The sequence below is a fragment of the Conger conger genome, chromosome 2, assembly GCF_963514075.1.
Source record: "Conger conger chromosome 2, fConCon1.1, whole genome shotgun sequence".
In the NCBI taxonomy this organism is placed as follows: domain Eukaryota; kingdom Metazoa; phylum Chordata; class Actinopteri; order Anguilliformes; family Congridae; genus Conger; species Conger conger.
In genome coordinates this window covers 75,267,981-75,289,432 of record NC_083761.1, presented here as the reverse complement: position 1 = coordinate 75,289,432, position 21,452 = coordinate 75,267,981, and the positions used below count along the sequence as shown (strand labels likewise).

The following is a 21,452-nucleotide window of genomic DNA, read 5'->3' as shown; positions in this document are numbered from 1 at the left end:
CACTTCACACCTGTGAGGGTTTCACAAAAACAACAAAGGTTCCTCTATAGAGATAAGCCACAGAGTGTACACCACAATTAGTAACCAAAAAGATTAAAAATAAATAAATAAATAATAATAATAATAATAATAATAATAATAAAAATAATAAAGAAGAAGAGGAAGAAGAAAAAACCCAAACATTTCTCTGTCTCTATAATGGCAATGGTTTTACTCAAGCATTTGTGGAACTCGAGCTCTTGGAGTGGTTTTATAACCGCGCTAAATGCCCCTTCTCTAAGTGTGTTTGGCTAAAAGCCTCTGATAAATTCCGAAATTGTCCATCGAAATAAATACACTAAAAAAGAACCTGCAAGAGACACCATGGAAGAACCATAAAGGAAACTCAATCATGCAGAGGCTGTTGAATATCACCTAGAATGACAAATTGTCATTCCCCCTAATGGTATGCTTATACCATCATAAGAAAATGTGATATGGTGGTCTACATCACTCTTCCTAATATAATTCAGGTGGATAAGAGCATGAGTGTAATGTAATGTACTCTGAAGAAAAATCATAAAACAATGATTTGCTCTTGTGAATGTGAGAAATCCATTCCAATGTTTTTTTGTTTCAAAAGTCTAGAACTGCTTTCTAGTACCAGTAGTGATTCAGTTAAGAAAATACCATCTATATATTTGCGATCTCACACCTTAAAGGGTTAAGATTGACTCTTTAGTGCACCTCCATCAAACTCCTGTTCCTGAGAGGGTTTGGGTAAACTGGTTTTACAACTGGTTTCAGGGTCAGACGTTTATCTCAGTAAATTTCCAAATTAAATGACTTTGCTCTGTTTGTTTTTATTTCAGCTGGCATTTTATGAATTGTGCTATATATATAATGTGTGAAGACCAAAATGCTGGATTTGATAAAAATATTAAAATGTATGATGAAAAGATTAAAATGTGCACAACAAGCAATTTAAGTGATTATAAATATCCATTTTGGGGATGACAGTATATGTCAATTTAGTCTGACACACTGGAACAGAGCCTTAACAGATACCAGACCATGGGGCCCACCCACATACTGGAACAGATCCCTCACAGATACCAGACCATGGGGCCCATCCACATACTGGAACAGAGCCTTAACAGATACCAGACCATGGGGCCCATCCACACACTGGAACAGAGCCCTAACAGATACCAGACCATGGGGCCCATCCACCTACTGGAACAGACCCTTGACAGATACCAGACCATGGGGCCAACTTTTGGCTTCATAGGACAGTTAAGAATGAGTTGCGTGATAATTAAAACACGATGACTGAGGCCACAGGATGAAGGTGCTGTGGGAGGTTTCACTCTCTCAGTGAAATAAAGGAGGTTTCACGCTCAGTGTAATAAAGTGAATAATCCTTTTTGGAGAGCTTTTTGGACACTTCGATCAAAAAATCTAAGTTTTAACATAAAAATGAGCTTTTCTGCCCATCTTGCCTCTGGACAAAAATATATGCAGATGTTTTGTATTTGAAGAGATTTGGGGACATTGAGGACATAGGACATCTGGGTGCAGTTTTGGAAAAACCCATGTGGAATTTGAATGCCTGTCAATATCTTAACCATATTTAGTACACAAGTTGACATCAAGTTTGCGCACAAATATAAAGTAGTTCTGGGCTGGTCCTTGACATAGAAATTGAGATATTCAGTGCTAAACTAAACTAAACTTGTTCTGTCTCAAGTTTCCGAATGGTACAAGCCTCTTCTGTAATTTAAGTCTTCAACCATGTGTGTGCAGTAAATATCTTTTGAGATATTGACACATTGATAGGACCAGTACAAAATAGGAGGGAATTGCCTTCTAGGGGTTAAAGTGGAAAGGGTTCATCAAGGTCACATTACCTCTCCCTCCCCTCCCCACCCAACACCCCCACCCCTCCTTTTATTCCTCCTAAAAAGAACATTTCCTCACTGGATCGTTTCATCTTAAACGGCCCATCCTCAGGGCTGTTTATAAAGACATTCCTCAATCTCTGTTAACTGTGTGACAGAACAATACTCTTCAGATTCAACTGCCCAGCTCACTACCTCACTCAGTCACACTCACACACTTGCTCACTCACACAGTCACGCACACGCTCAGTCATTAATTCATGATTACTTAATTAATTTACCACCACAGGGATTCATTAATTAATTTACTCACGTTATTAATCTCATTTTACTCACTCATTAATCTATTCAGATGCTAGTTCACTAATTTGTTCTCATATTAGTGAATTAAGTAATTCATTAGTCATTTATTCACTGAGCATCTTTCAAATGAACAGGGGGAGAGAGGGGGAAGAGAGGGTGGGAGAAAGGGGGAAGAGAGTGAGACAGAAGGGAGGATGATGGGAAAAGGGAAGAAGTGAAAGGAAAGGAGGGACTGAAAGGGAGGGAGGAGAGAGGGGGATGATAAAGGGAAGAGATACAGGAAGAAGGAGGGTGGGAGAGTGAGACAGAAGAGAGAGAGAGAGAGAGAGAGAGACAGAATGAAGGGATTGAGAGGAGGACACGGGGGAGACGAGGAGCGGTGTGTGAGATACTGTATGTGTTCTTGAGCACACAGGAGACTGTAAATCACACTAAAGAGCATCCCACAGTCCCAGGGGCTCAATCCTGCATAACAGACACAACTCAGCCCTGAATTAACGCTCTCTCTCTCCCCCTCCCTCCCTCTCTCTCTCTCTACTATTTGCTTCTCTCCCCCCTCTCTCTTCTCCCTTTCTCTCTCTCCTTCTCTCTCCCTCACCAGCTACCACTCTCTCACACATAAACACAGCCAGTCTGCTTTATTGTAGTGAGAGCACAGAAATGTGTGCATTCACCTCCAGCATGTCCTTTAACACAATGTGGTGTGTGTGTATGCGTGTGTGTGTGTGTGAGTGTGTGTGAGTGTAAGTGTGTGTGTGTGAGTGTGTATGTGCATGTGTGAGTGTGTGTGTGAGTGTGTGTGTGCGTGTGAGTGTGTGTGTGAGTGCGCGTGTGTGAGTGTGTGTTTGCGTGTGTGTCCATGTGTGTGTGTGTGAGTGTGTGTGTGCATGTGTGTACGTGTGTGAGTGTGTGCGTGCGTGTGTGTCCATGTGTGTGTGTGAGAGTGTGTGTGCGTGTGTGTGTGTGTGTGTGTGTGTGAGTGTGAATCACATAGGTCCTGCGTTAGAGGCAGACTCCAGGGGCGGGGCTTACACAAGCTTAAATTTGACATATGAATGTCATAGATTTAGCCTATTACAGTAAATGCAAGTTGACTTCCATATTTTTTGATTGATTGGTTATTAATTTGTCCTCGTCCTGTCATCGTCATGTTAAAGTGACAACGTTTACCTAAGCATTCAACTGCACATCACTTACTACACATTAGCAGTGGGGCGACCAGATTTAGTAAAGACATAGTTCGGAGCTAGCTTGTGGTAACCAAGGACTTTACACACAAACTTTAGTAAGAACTTACGATGTGTGACCGGTGCAACCAAGTCCAGGCCTGGCACAGTATGTAAAGTCAATCTCCATCCCTGGGGAGGTGGGGGCGCTGGCTTATGCTGCTTTCTGGCAGCAGTTCAGCAACTAAGCGTTTCGGTTTAGTCAATTTCAGGCTAAAGAGCTGCGCGCATCTCATTTTCAAAGTCTAAACTGCTAGATGAGGCCTATGGGGACTGAAGTCTGACAGACCCGGTCTAGACAGCAGGCAGTGATGAGTCTCCCAGGGCTGAATGGCCTGTTCTCATCATCATGTAGTTTGGTTCATACTCCATTTCAGTGGAATATCACCTCCATTCAGCAGCTGTGTCCGAGCGGGAATATGCCCCACGTGTAAATGGCCAGCGCGTAAGCACACTGTGTCTGTCTGGAGCAGCGGGACCGGATGTCCTGTTTTTTTTTTAAGTCTATGTGCCATAGGCTTTTGCACAGCACAGTATTTCTGTTTATCAGATCCTGTTTCAGCTTGTACTGCCAGTCAGAAGGCACCGGCCACGTTCAGTGGAAAAATACACTTAATTCAGTCAATGGATGAGGGGCATGCTGGGATAGCCGTCACCTAAGTGACAGAGAGTCACTGGAGAAACGTTCTAAACCGCAATCAAGAAATCTTATATCTCCTTCCAGTTGTACATCAACATGCCCTTTGACTTAATCGCTGCACCGATCGATTGGGGATCAGACCCATCCACCATCTGTTTTGGATTTGCGTTGACGTTTTTTTCGATAAGCTGTCCTGATGCTCCAGGTGCCCTGCTACAGCTTATCTTACTGTTGTGGATGGGTGATGGTTAGCTTTTTAAAGATGGCAGTACACCCTGCACTGCATGTCCAACCTTGGGGCTAGGTTTTTAACACAACTGAACATAATTGCGAGAACAGGTCATTCAGCCCAGCAATGCTCGCCTTTTCCTACCAGTAAAGTTCAAAAGTTTTATGTTTTTAAAGATTAGGTCCTGTATGCAGGGATATAGGGAGGAATTCTGGACTCCCTCAAAGAGTATTGCTCAGTGTCCCCATTTTTAAATAAAACAAATGCAGTTTTGTGTGTCCTCTCGAGCTGCAGGCCCCTGGATTCATCCCCACTTTTAACCCCACTAGTGGTTGGTCTGCCTGTATGTCCAATGCAGGAGTAAAGGCTAAGGCTTGGATGTTAAAGATTTGGCCCTACAGCTTATGTTCAACATTCGGGTAAGGGTAACATCACGGGTAAAAGCTCCTTTTAAATGTGTCAAATTGACTGGGGCGGCCTGTAGCGTAGTGGTTAAGGTAAATGACTGGGACACGCAAGGTCGGTGGTTCTGATCCCGGTGTAGTCACAATAAGATTCGCACAGCCGTTGGGCCCTTGAGCAAGGCCCTTAACCCTGCATTGCTCCAGGGGAGAATTGTCTCCTGCTTAGTCTAATCAACTGTATGTCGCTCTGGATAAGAGCGTCTACCAAATGCCAATAATGTAATGTAATGACTGAAGAGCAGGCTGGCTTGTTTTTCCCACCGCGTGTGTCTCATTTCCAATCTGATTTATGTTGAGAGTGATTTGGAGGCCCGTTTATGTCTTTTAAATGACAAGTCTGCTCACAAGGTGACCTTTAACTGGAGCACAGGGGCGGAGTGCACGCTTTTGAGCTGCCAAAAACAAAATCTATCCTTCAGCTGTGGTTCACATCGGAATTAATAAAACATGACTAGACACTTAACGGCTTACCTTTCCATCTGGAGCGCAGCACAGTGAGACTGAACAAACAGACGTGAGTGGGCATCTCTACAGCTATTCTACTTTTCTTGTCTGTTTGATTGGACACATAATTCCATCAAGTTTTAAGTTGCTGTAACAGGCTTTTTGTCAGTTTATTTAAGATCAGGGGGTAAACTTTGCACCCCCTAACCCCCCCACCACCACCACCTCACAGGCCTGCTTTGTTTTAGCTCCCTTCCTTTCCCCCTTTTAATCCTTTCTTTTTCTTTTAGGGAACACTTGATAGATTTTAAGATTGTACGATTTATTACACTTGTTGGTGAAAATATATTAAAAAATGATGTCTTTCTGATACATGGAGACATTTCCATCATCATGAAAAATGGCAATACTTGATGCTGTTGTTTAAAGACATAACAATAATCTGCTCACTGAAGAACTCCTGAAAATTTATGTGACAAGGTGTGAAAAATTGAGCAGTACCTGGCAGTCAGAGAATAGGTACCCTGCGGTCATAGAAGTGGTAGTAAGCGTGTATGTGTGTGTGTGTGTGTGTGTGTGTGTGTGTGTGTGTTACTCACCGTGTGCATCGCGGTAGTAAGCATGTGTGTGTATGTGTGTGTGTGTTACTCACCGTGTGCATCGCGGTAGTAAGCGTGTGTGACGCTACGGAATCGCTCCTGTCCGGCCGTGTCCCAGATCTGAGGGGAGAAACGTCTTTAAAAACTGTGTGTCATAATCACCACAGGTTCTGTACTGTCTGTAGTCATATGGTTACTATTGGTCTGAACTGTCAGTACTCCTGCAGGGCCCAGAGATTGGACAGATTAATTTGGCCATGATAACAGCATCACATCCCTAACCAGTGAGCTCTGGAGGTCCATCAAGTGCCCACAAGTGAAGCTGTTCAGTTCCACATGAACTGCGTTCCTCTAATATATGACTCTGTGGGCATGATTCACAAACTGTGGTGAGGTAAGAAGGAGCAGCCTTTTTCTGCAAGCTCCTGAATCCATATGAGATGTTTGTAGCAATGAGCAGATACATATACACTCGCCGAGCACTTTATATTTACTTTATTACACCTAGTTATTCATGAAATTATCTAATCAGCCAATTTTGTGGCAGCAGTGCAATGCATACAATCATGTAGATATGGGTCAGGAGCTTCAATTAATCAACCATCAGAATGGGGAAATTTTTTTATCTAAGTGACCGTGGAATTATCATTGGTGGCAGACAGGGTGGTATGAGTATCTCAGAAACTGCTGATCTCCTGGGATTTTCACACACACTAGTCTCTAGAGTTGGAATGGTACAAAAAACATCCAGTGAGAACCAGTTCTGCAGACAGAAATGCAAATAACCAAACAATACAACAGTGGAATACAGAAGAGCATCTCTGAACACATAACGCATCATACCTCTAAGTGGATAGGCTACAGCAAGCAGTAGAAGAAAAAAAAAAAAAGGTCTAATAAATACCTAATAAATTGCTCATTGAGTGTATATCCGTGGGACACTGCATTATTACAATATGATTCAGTGTGTGTAGTTACAATGTCATAATAGCGCTGATCAATAAAAAAGCTGTGCATTTAATCATATGCAGACAGCATAATTACAAGTACATTTTATTTGGCAATTTTCTCCCAGAGGTACCTTTTCCTATTGAGTGACATGATCCAAATTTTATTCAATCCCACAAAACTTCAGTTTCATATAATGAATCCAAGTTCCAGGAAAATAAAACAATCACTGATATATTTTTGAGTTAGGAAGATGGGGGAGGGTGTGGGGATTTGAGGCCGCAAACTACGCTTCCTGACATGACAAATCTCTACACTGGCACATTTGCCAGGTAGACAGGCAAGTGTATACAGTCAGAGCCCTGAACCATGATTCATGAATACCAATCAGAAACTGGAGCTGACCCAACACTGGCCCCTGGGGCACTATACTAATTAACTTGCCAAATTCCTCCATAGCTGCTGCTACTTTCGTTAATATCTCCCCTCCCTTCCCAGCTGCAAGCCGTTCGCTACCCTCAATTCCTACAGGTTTACAATTAACAATTTAACCTATAATGTCTTCATAAAAGCTTGTTTTTATCTCTCTTCCTTCACTTATTTTTGTTGCTTTGATCCTGTTTGCAGCTTTACAACTCCAACTCCCACAGCCCGCCCTCCCTCAAACTCCTCAGAAGCCTGAAAGAAGCTTGCACAGATGGTCTTGACAGATTAATTACTCGTGAGGGACCAATCAGCATCCAGGAATCGGGCAGGGGAAACACAAATAACCAAAAAGCTCAGCTTTCCCTATTGGTTGGCACCTTAGATTTGTTTTCTGTTGTTATAATTCAGGTAATTACAAGCCGGCCCTAACGAGCAGATGAGCAGTAAGGAAGGATTACACAGGCCAAAGAAAACGACTCCCGTGTTGGACTGCAGCCGTGTGAAAATTGGGATTAATGGGCTCATAAAACATTAGGGATGGGCCTGTGTCGGTCTGCATAATATGTCCTTTGGGATGAACACATCTGTCAGGTTTTAGAGTGCCAGGCAGCTTTGCAGTCAGTTTTGTTCAGGATGCAGCATGCTGTGAAAATCTGTCCGAAAAATTGTCCAAATATTGGGCCTCATTTACTGTATCAAACGTGAGCCAAGCGAATTTCACCGAAAATCATTTGGAAATGCATCTACACAAATACTGTGGGATACCTCAAAGTTTTTGGATGTCAGTTTTTTAGTAGGATACAATTCATACCATATAAAAATGCAACATGATTCAATCGGGTAATCCTGGTTAATGAATGCTTATTTGGAGTTGACTATAAATTCCATGAAATAAGTAACAAAGTTTGCTATGAATAGGCCGTACAAGTCATAGCTTATACCTTCGTTGCTATGGCTGACCTCTCTTTACATTACATTTACATTTACATTTACATTACATTTTATTATTGCTTTATTCAAAGTTTTGGCACATGCCGTACTTCGGAGAGAGTGCATCTTTAAAGACGGAGCCAATTTCTTTGTCTTTATAATGACAGGAAACAGAACTACAGAAAGCAAAGTGGGATTAAAAAAAGGCAAAAACGCAGGGGACAAAAGACAGAAAACAGACAGAGACAGAAAAACACAGATCATGGCACTCCTGCTCACAGGATGTTTTTTGCTTTTCGCACCATTCTCTGCAAACTAAAGACTGTTGTGTGTGGACATCCCAGGAGATCTGTGTACACGCTTTTTGTTTCCGATTGATTTGTATTTATCAACATACTCACGTGGATATGAAAACAAGCTGTGGCTACGCGTGTTCGATAAATCCGATGGAATTTGTTGTTTGGTTCTGATTACACATACATTTCCACATGGATTTACAAAAATATTTGAACAGGTTTGAACACTACACTGACCAGTACTTTTGTCATTTTGGGATATTTAAAGTAATGTGCTGCAACATTCCCATCTTCTAGGAAATCTAGCAAATACATTTTAAATACCTTGAAAATTATTATGTACACACACATGTACACACACACGCACACACACACACACTTTCCATGAATAATAATCATTAAAAGAATAACACAGGATCTCACCTGAAGTTTAACCTTCACCCCATCGATGTTCAACACCTTATTCTGAAAAATAACAATAAAAACGACAGCGATGAGCTTGATTAAATAATTCCAGACACTTGGGAGGTTATTGCTTCTGTTCCGCTGCACGAGCGGGGGACAGTAACCCCGGCCAAGCCGCTCTGCCGTAGCTGTAAACACACGCTCACAGACTCCATCTCACTGTAGCAATCAGGGGGAGAGCAGACTCCACACTCCCCCCCACATTACGCACCTTCATCTCAGACCAATAACTCAGCGTGGCCTGGGCATCACACACACTTTTAATACGGCCAGAGGTGTGTCTCAGCGTGGCCTGGGCATCACACACACTTTTAATACGGCCAGAGGTGTGTCTCAGCGTGGCCTGGGCATCACACACACTTTTAATACGGCCAGAGGTGTGTCTCAGCGTGGCCTGGGCATCACACACACTTTTAATACGGCCAGAGGTGTGTCTGCAGGACAGCCAGGCCGGACTGAGCCCATATTTACACCAAGTTTACTCTGAGGTGCAGTGTGGTTACCCCGCCCACCCACATCATGGATGTTTTTAAGAAAGTCAGTTTTTTCTCTAAGGAAGGGCAGAGCAAGAGCTAATTCACCTTTACTTCACTTCACTTTTACTACACCTTTACTTCAACTCAATCAACCTTTACTTCACCTTTACTCCAACTCGATTAAAACTTGACTTCTCCTTTACTCCAACTCTACTCAAATGTTACTTCACCTTTGATTCAATTCTACTCAACCTTTACTTTATCTTTACTTCACCTTCGCTTTAACTCCACTCAACCTTTACTTCACCTTTACTACAACTCTACTCAAATGTTACTTCACCTTTGCTTCAATTCTACTCAACCTTTACTTTATCTTTGCTTCACCTTCACTCCAACTCTACTCAACCTTTACTTCCCCATTACTCCAACTGTACACAACCTTTATATCACCTTCACTGCAACTCTACACAAAATTGACTTCACCTTTGCTTCAACTCAACTCAACCTCTACTCAAACATTACTTCACCTTTACTAACCATTTACTTGAACTCTACAGGAACGTTACTTCACCTTTGCTTCAATTCTACTCAACCATTACTTTATCTTTACTCCAACTCGACTAAAACTTGACTTCTCCTTTACTCCAACTCTATTCAAATGTTACTTCACCTTTGCTTCAATTCTACACAACCTTTACTTTATTTTACTTCAACTTTGCTTCAACTCTACTCAACCTTTATGTCACCTTTACTCCAACTCTACTAAAAATGTACTACACCTTTACTTTGACTCTACTCAACCTTTACTATACCTTTGCTTCAACTCTACTCAACCTTTACTACACCTTTACTACAAAGACAAGCATTCAATTGTTGTGAATGGTAATAAAAGAGTTCTAACAGTTGAAACAGTGCGACCAGATTCAAACCAGTCCATATGCAGGGCAAGACTGTTTTTCTGGCACAGCATGGGATGGGACAGAAATGAAAAATACAACGGGAGAGAAAGCCCAAGTGTGCTTATGATGCGGGACACGTTTGTAATAAAGAGTCTGCTTCCTGAGGAACCATCCGAATGTTTCTTCTTGTTTCGAGAATTTAATGGAGCAAACAGCGAAGGCCCCCAAGTGCTCCCGCTCACTATATAGGCTTAAATTACATAGATAAGGATCCTTTTATATATATAACAGTACCGGCTATTGTGTATCAATACATTCTTCTTTACAACTGCCGGTCTGAAGCAGGTCTGGGTTTTTTTTACACTGTAGGAGCATTCAGACAGATCCTATCGCACATCAGCACAAAAACACACTGAGAACACAAAAATGTTGAGAATTGAGTTGGCAGGTGGGTGTAAATTGACCACTATCCTTATCTTGATTATCAGACTTGAGTTCGATAGGTGAAAAGCATCAGATAAAGCATTGTAACTATATAACCTGGCGAGTATATCAGTCTGTTTGCAATGGCTGCAATGACCATCTGTGTGCATACTTTCATTAGGAAGCCTTGAGGTATGAGCTGGTTAACCAACCAGAAAAACATAAACTTCTAACTAAGTGTTTTCAGATAAAGTACCTGACATTTGACCAGGCAGGTAATGATTTGGCCCATCCAGGTTGCTATGATACAGGTATGGTCAGGAAAGGGCCATTATGAGGAGGGTCAGGCGAAGTAAGGTTCATGACGATGGTCAGGTCAGGTAAGAGCCATTATGAGGAGGTCAGATCAGGTAAGGGCCATTATGAGGAGGTCAAGTCAGGTAAGAGCCATTATGAGGAGGGGGATCAGGCCAGGTCAGAGCCATTATGAGGAGGTCAGGTCAGGTCAGGCCCATTATAAGGAGGTCAGGTCAGGTAAGGCTCCAGCACCTCAGGGCCCTGTTTGTGTCCTAATGATCAATGAGAGTAATCCTGCAATCCATCTTTTTAGAACACAGTGAGCTGAAGGGCAGGAGAAGAAAAGGAAACTAACTGACCTCTTGGCAAACCCATGGGCATCCCCTGTAGTTCTGAAATGCACACTAGTGCCTGCATGGTGTGTGTGTGTGTGTGTGTGTGTGTGTGTGTGTGCGTGCGCAGATGTGTATGTGCATGTCTGTGCATGTGTGACTGAGCGCATCTGTGACAGAGAGAGAGTTTGTGTAAACATCGATCGCTTTACGATTAAAGTAATTTAAGAGAGAGCAATGTCAGCAGACCCCCCTCCTACTCCTCCACCCACCCAGGTCCGCTGCTGCGTGTAGTAATGGAGGTCCTTGCAGCACCTTTACAAAGAGCCTGTTAGATAAGGTTGGAGACGGGGAGCCGGCAGTGAGGCATTAGGCTGCAGATAAGACTGTCTCAAAGTATCACACACAGATGCTCATGGCTCCGTTCTGTTTGGCTGAAAAAAACAGAAAAACCAGCAATTAAGCAAGAGAAGACAATGTACTGAAGATTCGCATACAAGAAATTGGTACACATTGGGGCTTGGTATGGCTTATCCTGTTAAGGCTCTGTTCCAGTGTGTGGATGGGCCCCATGGTCTGGTATCTGTTAAGGCTCTGTTCCAGTGTGTGGATGGGTCCCATGGTCTGGTACCTGTTAAGGCTCTGTTCCAGTGTGTGGATGGGCCACATGGTCTTGTATCTGTTAAGGCTCTGTTCCAGTGACCGGATGCCAACATCCACAGAGAGCCATTCCAATGTAAGAGATGCAAACAGAGCCATTCTAATGTTAAACATCATGAAAATAAAGAGAAGTATGAAGTCAGATTCGGGAGAGAAAAGCAGGAGTGGCGTATGCTTGATAGCGTTTTTCCAGACAACAGGAAAAGTGAAACGCAAACACTGCTGTCAAAGTTTACGGGCTGAGCCGTCTGAGGTAAATAGTATTCTGCCAAAAAGGCCAAGAAGGCAACCTGAGATGACACGTAATCATTAAACTAGGCCAAAAGGCAGTTTGAACTGGTCAATAGACATTAAAATAGGTTCAAAAGTTCAAAAGTTAGCCTGAGAGGAAATTGCCTTACCGGTATTATAGGCAGAATCATGAAAACTGGGAGAACTAAGAGTACTTTATTCCACAAAACAAGAAGCAAAAGCCTCTGTCCAAATTCAGCATGCAGAAGCACCAGAGTAAATGTGATGGATTTCTCATTATATTTCTGTTACATTCACTCTACTTTTAGTTTACACCTAGTCTCCCCCTTCTCCTGACATTTTTTTTTGTTACCTAATGTGCTTACTATTTGGTGGTTCAGACCTGCTCTTTGACCATTTTGTTGCCCTGCTGGTATCCTGTAATGCGTCTTCATTACAGTCTTCTGTAGAAAGTGCTAGGTGAATAAAATCGACTTGTCTTGAGTAACCCTGTCTTTCAGCTTACACACACACAGAGTGGTAACTGCCACCCAGTTTGTCTGTAACAGAAAAATCTGCTGCAACAAATCCGCAAACCAGCGGACAGGCTGCCAATCAGTGTGTGTGTGTGTGTGTGTATGTGCGTAAGTGAGAGAGAGAATGTGACAGAGAGACAGAGAAAGTGTGTGCATGTGCGTGAGAGAGAGCAGCCCGAAAGTGTATGTGTGTCAGAGAGAGAGAGCAATAGAGAGTGTGCATGTGTGTCTCTGTGCATCCCAGTCTCCATACCTTCACATGGACACACAGCTCATAACATCCGCGAGTCACACAGAGAGTCAAAGACAAAGAAACCTACCTGAGTCACAGGCTCTCAGACACACCGTACAGACACAACCCATCTGGAGCCACAGATACTCTCTCCAGTCAGGGAAACTCAGCCAGTCTTCCTGACTGGGGAGAGTGCTGAGGCAGAAGCCCAGTGGCTGCTGCTAAACAGACAGTGAAGTGACAGAGAGATAAATCTCTCCACAGTATAATAAAAGCAGGCTTGGGGGCATCGATTTCAAAAAGAAAGCCTGCGGTTTCTTCTCTGGGGAATGAGGACTGATGAAGTCTTTACTTGGATGGCAAGATCCTGTCCTGCTTCGAAGTGTGTGCGTGCGTGTGTGAGTGTGTGTGAGTGTGTGTGTGTGTGCTTGTGAGGGTGTGAGTGTGTGCGAGAGTGTGTGTGTGCTTGTGTGCGTGTGTGTGCAAGTGAGTGTGTGTGTGAGAGAGAGAGTGTGTGTGCATGCTTGTGTGCATGTGTATGTGCATGTGTGTATACGTGTGTGTGTGTGCGTGCATGTGAATGAGTGTGTGTATGTTGTTGGAACTACAACTCCCACAATCCCATAGGACAATTCCGCGACGTCCACCCCGCATGACGTCTAGCTTGGTTCAGCCAATCCCGTAATGGCGGGAGCAATAAACTTTCCCGTATAAGAGCAAGACACGTTCTTGGGATCTATCTCTTCATCTCTCTTCTCTTCACTCTCTTCGCCCACTTCTTTGACGCACCATTTTTGGCCATTCGCTTCAGCTCATCTGCTCCGAGACTCGCACAGAGGCTGAATGCTGCACAGCGCACTACCAGGCCTACGGACACACCCAGTTACCTCGCGGTAACTTAGTTGCCTATAGGGAGTGGAAACTGGTGTACGCGGAACGCTACATCAGTTTACTCCAGCAAAGCTCACCAACGAACAACAGCAACAAACTTTTCCAGCAACCGAGTGGACCAGACGACAACGCACGGCTAAGACGCCCCAGCCTGCGCATCTCTCCAGTACATTCACATTACCATCGCCGCTTCTACAAGGACAGCACGTCTTTTGGATCCAGCAATGCGTATGGACTCAGTAAGACAACAAACATTCAGGCCTAGCCAGTGTTTAGTTTAGTCTAACTGTTTTTGTGAATCTGTGTTTCCATATTTGTCGTCTTATCATTGGAATGTATTTTGTAAGCTATATATGTACGTGAATTGATTCGCCGTCTTTTGCGCATATATAGAGTAAACTACGCAAGTAGTCTTCTCCCAGCTAACAATAACTAACACACCCACTTTACTTTCCTTTGTTCAAGTGACACGCGCGCTTGCGCTCGCACACACACGCACACGCTCACATACCCAACTAAATTTCCTTAATAACTTCCCGTTAGTTTATCTGTTCTGTGTTTCACGTTTGTTTAATAAATATATTTTATTAAACCCCGGTGTCCGTTTTGGAATCACATCTTGATCACATGTTCAAGAGCAGAGTTAAAGCAGTCTTTCGAAGAACTTCCAACCTTCAGGTTATCGGTATGTTTAATCATTAATATTGGTTATTTTAATGATTAATTAAAATACTAAATTTGTGGTTAGATATTTCTGATAACAGTAATTTTATGAGACTGATTACTTTTTGCAGTTATACTGCTACATAACATTAACTGGCGCCCCGGTTTCCCTACGTTATTTGGCGGCCTGTGCGAGGACCCTACATAATCTGGAGCCCCGTGCGAGGACCCCTACAATGTGCATGTGTGAGTATATGTGTGTGAGTGTCTCAGACAACACAAAGACAACTGTGAACAGTTCTGAAGTATTCCGGGGAACGGTTTATCACTGCACACACACGTCAATCAGCGCACACTCACTTCCTGTGGGTACAGACAGCACACAGCAGTCATCTGTCAGACAATGAAAATACAGCTCAGAGAGTCATATAATGATGAGATGTTCTTGCTCTAGCTTCCTCGTGACCTCTGTACACCTCTAGAATGCTGTTACAGCCTGGGAAACTATTTTTTAAAGTCTTTGTTCTGCAGGGGGTAACAAAGCGTGAGAAACATACCTGAAATTCATGGCCCACATAACCCTGCCAGCATCAGTCATGGCACACACCATTTGACAAACGCGATTTCAACAATGTTTTACAGGAAAAACCCACTTTAGCGTGAACCGCATTAAACTGAATTATCTGGGATAATGCCCCTTTAGCTCTGCCGGGCATCGTAATATGGATGTCAAGAAGCCAGACGCAATCTTGTTTTTCGTGCATCGTATTTTCAGGAAAGTGGCTCTCGGCTGGCGGGCGGGCGCTGGATTTGTGGCGCTCGAGGAAGCATGGAGCAGCCGGAGCGGAAAGCGTAATTATCCCGGAATACTGAGCAGCAGCGTCGCGTTCCGGGGATTGGTCGGGAGGGAAGATGTGTGTGGACATAATTCAGCAGCGCGCGAGGCAGGCCTTCCTCTGGGGGACCGAGGCGGCGGGGGGAACGGAGGAAAGTGGCCCTCCATCACCCTGCTCAGGCGCGCGCCGCTCCGAGCCGCGGCCGTCCGGGCGGAGAGGAAGCAGACGTCAGTCTGATTAGCCGGCGGTGGCTAACCGCACCGCGGGCTGGCCGATCCGGACGGGCGGTCTCACCGCGGCGTCGGCCTGGACCGGCCTTCTGGCGGCGCGGCAGGTGCTGATGAATATTCATCGCTAGGCTAATTCCAGCCGGCGGTGGTGTCGTGCACAGAATCACGCCGCCAAAACATGAATATTCCTGAGGGTGTTAATGAGGAGGCGGGGCGGGCGGGGCGGAGACGGTACAGCTCGCTACGGTAACCGTCACCAGCAGGGCACTTGATAATGACAAAAACAGCATATACTACTACAACCAGTAATAATGCCAATACGAAGAAGAATAAAGGATCGCATGTGTCGAGCAACTGTCATTTCAAGATTGCTTGATCGTGAAAGGGTGGAAAGTCAGCCCCATTAGCGTCAATGTCCAGCCCCCACCTGGGTGATACAGGGCAGCCATTTTGAAGGGTCAGCACATACCAGCTAAGGTGGGGGCGTAGGGGTTTTCACAGCCAGTTAGACTGGGGGATCATTTGGCCACCAGGCCAGGGCTAAGGCCAGGACACCCAGGAACCCAGTGGCCTTTGCAGCCAAGCCCCGCGGGAAGTTTAGTGGCCACAGAGAGTCGGGAATTTTGGTTTAACATTTCACACAGAACACAGATGCGAGAAAATAACATAAAATAAAGGAAAAGGTCCAGACGTGTGTCTGAGATTTCATTAGCAGCAGCAGCAATGGGTCCAACCTCGCAATTAGATTTCATACCCAGGGGGTATTGTTACCATTCAACTGCCACTGATTTCACTACCATATCTGAAACTGCCATGAATGTGATTAGAACCGGTCTGGAGAAGTTATATTATAGTACAATACCTATGTCTATTATAACTATATGGAAATTATTATAATATACAAACATATTACAATAATTATAACAATCATCATCATCATCATCATCATTCTTCATCATAATCATGTGTGGTGCTGGGATGTATGACTACAGTGTCAGTGGTGATTGGGGGAAAGATGCACCTCTCACTATTAACACACATTGAACAGTGTTTGCCAGGCATAAAGCTAATGCTATGCTAAACCCAGGGAATATTAGCAAAAGAAAGAAAGAGAGAGAGAGAGAGAGAGAGAGAGGAGGGGGGCTACACTCCAAATGCTAGGCCTGATTCTGCATTCACATGAAAATAATGCTCCTCAGCCCTCCCATTTTGTTTCTCAGGTTATAATTGAAATGGCGGATGCATGCGCTCTGGGCCCATTTTCACACAGTACAGGAGGGTTCTGTCAAAGCAGGGCGACACCTGGGGAATACAGAAACATATGAGACCAGAGAGTTCAACAGGTACTCACTGCACACATCAGAATCTTACTGCCAACAATTCACTCACTCACGGACACACACACACACACAGTCACACAAACACAGGAAAACACACACTGTCACACACACACGTACACACACACACACCGCACACACAGATAAGCACACACATTAACACACAAACGCACACACACTCACGCACACACTCGAGCACACTCACGCACACACTCGAGCACACACTCGAGCACACAGACGCACACACACATACTAGCCCACACTCACACGCACATACAGATGCACACTCACACTCACGCACACACACACACACACACACACACACACACACACACACGCAGATGCTGCTCTGACTCTTTGTCAGGATGACGCAGGACCGCAGAAGGGGGTGTGATTACTGGGTGCCCGTGCGTAGAGACACAGCTGGCAAACAGAGTTTTTCACACAACCATTCCCTTCTGTCTGCTAAAAACACCTCTCCTGCCACAGTCTGGGGCAACAAAAAATCTCTCCTGCCCCAATCAAGGGTAACTAAAACATCTCTTCTGCACCAATCAAGGGCAACTAAAACATCTCTTCTGCCCCAGTCTGGGGCAACATGGACAGGAATTGCCATCATCAGTCTTACTGTAGGTCTTTTAATTCTGTTTCATGCTTATCTTGCCTGCCACCAGGCCAGGAACTGGGTTCGTAGCTAAAGATTGAAGATTCGATTCCCAGCCAGGGTGGGTGCTGTGTTGGGAATCACTCAGGTAAAGATGCAGTTGTATAAATGGATTTTGTGTGAAAAGAATGTAAGTTGTGTAGGCCGCTGCAGATAAGAGCTTCTGCTCAATGCCTAAATACAATGCAAAGCCATGGCTATAATCTTCAGGATTGTGTTCACTGGAGGCCTTGCATTATGTCTATTCTCTCGTTCCCTTTCTTTCCTCCCTCCACCCTTCCCCGAAATCGATCGGTATGCGAAAAAAAAAACAGCTGATTAAAATTCTATTTCACAAAAATAAAAATGGAAATGTAAGAGCGTTCCTTCCCCCACTCCATTTCTCTCTTTCTCTCCCTCCTTCTTGCCCCTCTCTTAGGCCCTCGCTCCGAGCTGCTGTCAGTAATACAGGCCGTATGGATCTTCTGCCCGGGGATGATGGATTTCTCTCTGGACGCTGAAATAGCCCAGCTGCCCAGGCTCCCGTGTAAAAACATGCAATTAGCTTTCCTTAACCGGCAAAGTGTTCTGCTCTGTCTTACCTGCCCAGAGGCACAGCATATCTGTGAAAACAGCACTGGATAACCACCCGGAACCACGTGCCAAACGAGAGCCATGTGCCAAACCGGAAACCATGGGCCAAAATAGAACTACGTGCCAAACCAAAACGAAGAGCCAAATCATGACCGTGCACCTACCGAGAACCAAGTACCAAAGCAGAACCATATGCTAAACCAGAACCATGCACCCAGACAAAATGATGTACCAAACCCTAGTGTTCCCCAGGTATTAATAGCAGATGCGCTGTGCCTCCACTGAAATCCGTGCATCTTCACAAACATCAGAGAAAAATCCATAAAACCTGTCAGATCTTACGCTGACCTATTCGATAAATGGTTTTACAAAATGGGCATCATGTAGTCGTGATTTCACAAGGTTACGTGGAGGCTAAACTGTGTGAATGCTACGGCTTGCTGCTTCACGCCACTGCAGCTTAACCTCTTCCGCCTTGACTCACACCTTTTCTGAGATAAACGTTATGTTATGTTGTTATGTTGTGTTGTTATGTGCCAAACCAGGATTGTGTCCTAATCTATAACCATTTGCCAAGCTGGAAACATGAGCCAGAACAAAACTATTTGCCAAAACAGGATTGTGTCCCATACTAGAACAAAGTGTCAAACCAGAAACATATGCCAAAACTATGTGCCAAAACAGGATTGTGTCCCATACTAGAACAAAGTGTCAAACCAGAAACATATGCCGAAACTATGTGCCAAAACAGCATTGTGTCCCATACTAGAACCAAGTGTCAAACCAAAAACATTTGCCAAAACAGAACTATGTGCCAAACAGTCTGGACACATCTCCACAGTAAAGGCAAGTTCTGAGATGGGCCAAGTAGGAGAGCTCCACGTACACATATCACACAAAGATAACCTTGAAACAAAATTGAAAAAGGTCCAGGGATTTAAATAATAACATAAAACAAAATAAGAAATGCAATGAGCATAAGTCCCAGAGGTGGCGGGAATGCAATGAGCAGCAACTTAAGAGCCCGGCCCCTGTGGGGGTACAGTCAGGCAGGGTCACAGAGAAGGTCCCGGACACACAGGGGCCCACACCGGCAGTGGGTGAGCAGTCAGATCTAAGAGGGGGTGGGGTCAGTCATCGTGCCAGTCAGTGGCCTTCGCAGGCAAGGGTTGGGGTGGCAGTGCAGTGTAGTGTAGTGTTTGGTGAACTGGGTTACTGATGCAGAGGTTGCAGGTTTGGCTCCCCTTGTTAATACAGCTGTGTATTTCACTGAAGCAGTGCAGGCTTAAGCTGTGAGGTGTGTGGGTGTGTGTGTGTGTGTGTGTGTGTGTGCACGAGTGAGTATGTGCATGTATAGAGAATTGTGTGTGCATGCGTGTGTGTGGGTGAGGGAGTAGACCAGGTCCAATCACGAGACGGGTGTCGCTGGGTAATTTGTGGTAAATCCCAGATTAATGTATTACATACTCCCACAGAAGGATAGAATTCCATCAATCATAGCCTGGCAACGCTCAGAAGAAACAAATTAAGCCGTTTATATATAATACCCAGGGGTTGTGGACTTAACTCTGACAGAGAGGGGGAGAGAGTGTATGAGAGGAAGGGATGTGGGCAGAAAAAAAGATTATTAACATTGTTATTATTGTTAGTGTCAGTATTATTAAGATTGACATTCATGTGACATTGATTATTACCACAGTTGCAGTAGATACGGCAATTATACATTTCCATTCTCGTGTTTTTAATGTATTCATATATTTCTAATTGTAGGCTTTGGCAATACTTACAAGTGTATTTCATAACCTATTTGGATTTGGATTTGAATTTGTGAGCAAGAGAGAGAGAGAGATGGAGAGAGAGAAAGAGAGAGAGAGAGAGATGGAGAGAGAGTGACTCAATAAACAATAATTAACGGAAGAAGAAAACAGATGACGGCAGTTCTGTGATTTACCACGGCGGGAGAAGCTGAGGTGACACTCGTGACTTCATTTCAGCCTCATCGGGCCAGCGCAGGAAGCCAGCGGCCCGGGCCGGAGCAAGGCAATCAGCCACGAGTCACTCGCGGCTCTGCCTCCGGGTTCTGTCTGTGTGCGGAAGCGCTAACCTTGCCCGTCACAACAGTACCCTCCAGACTTACTTTATGCTTTAATTTAACCTTCATTTATTCTGGCCGTCTCGAGAGAGAGAGAGAAGGGAGTCCAGACCAGATAGGATTCAGAAAGACTTTTCCATCTTAGACGAACACCCAGCAGCGGGACGTAACACAGAACATACGCCGACCTAGTCAGCGGATTCAAACCCAGCGGACCACAGCCTGTCACAAGCCAAAACATGTCCACTGCAATCACATCTCACACACACACACACACACACACACACACACACTCTCTCTCTCTCGCACACACAAACAGACACACACATGCTCTCACACACTCTCAGACACACATGCGCACTCTCTTTCTCTCTCTATCTCACACACACACACACACTCTCTCTCATACACACAGACACACACACTCTCACTCACTTTCTAGCTCACACACATACACAATCTCTCGCACACACAAACAGACACACACACACCCTCACACACACACACACACTCACTCACACACACAGACACACACTCTCTCTCTTTCTATGTCACACACATACACACACTCTCTCACACACACACAAACAGACACAAACGCACTCACTCACTTAATTCAACAGAATTGCTGTGCTGTGGCTGCTGTTGATGGCAGTGACTGTGTTGGAAGAGGAGAGAATAAATGACTACAGAAGAAGAGACGTCTCTAACAGTGTTGAACACTGCTGCAGCGAGGGGGCTCTGGAAATCAATGCTTCCTGCAGGATGGAGGAAAAGTGTCTTTCTCAATTCATTCTGCATTATTGGCAAGACAAAATCAATATTTATATTGGCACAACATTATACATAAATGATATACACTCAGTGAACACTTTATTAGGTATTTATTACTTATTTTGTAGACTTCAGCTACTGCAGTCTATCCATTTAAACGCTTGATTTGTGAGTTCAAAGATGCTGACTGACACAAGCAAAAACCATGCTTAAGTATGCAGTGCATTTGAGTTGAGTAATTTGTATTACTGTTGCCACAGGTGAGGACGGATCCATGGATTCATGCTGTTTATGGCTAATTCAGACCCTATCATCTGCATGTTGCAGCAGAAATTTGTCATGCCAGGTGATATTTTTCCAATCTTCAATTGTCCAGTTTTGGTGAACCTGTGGCCACTGTAGCCTTAAGCTCTGGTTCTTAGCTGACAGAAGTGTAACCCAGTGTGATTTCTGCTG

General features: G+C 44.3%; 1 protein-coding gene across 1 annotated transcript in view; it reads right to left on the bottom strand.

The window, feature by feature from the left end:
* The window catches only part of LOC133121871 (ras-related protein Rab-26), a 58,900-nt gene that overhangs the window by 25,108 nt on the left and 12,340 nt on the right, over window positions 1-21,452 (bottom strand). Inside the window, exons 3-4 of the mRNA XM_061231392.1 lie at window positions 8,809-8,850; window positions 5,839-5,905 (exon numbers count right to left, since the gene is read on the bottom strand). Coding sequence (XP_061087376.1) covers window positions 5,839-5,905; window positions 8,809-8,850 — 109 coding nt within the window. The remainder of the gene's footprint in view (window positions 1-5,838; window positions 5,906-8,808; window positions 8,851-21,452) is intronic.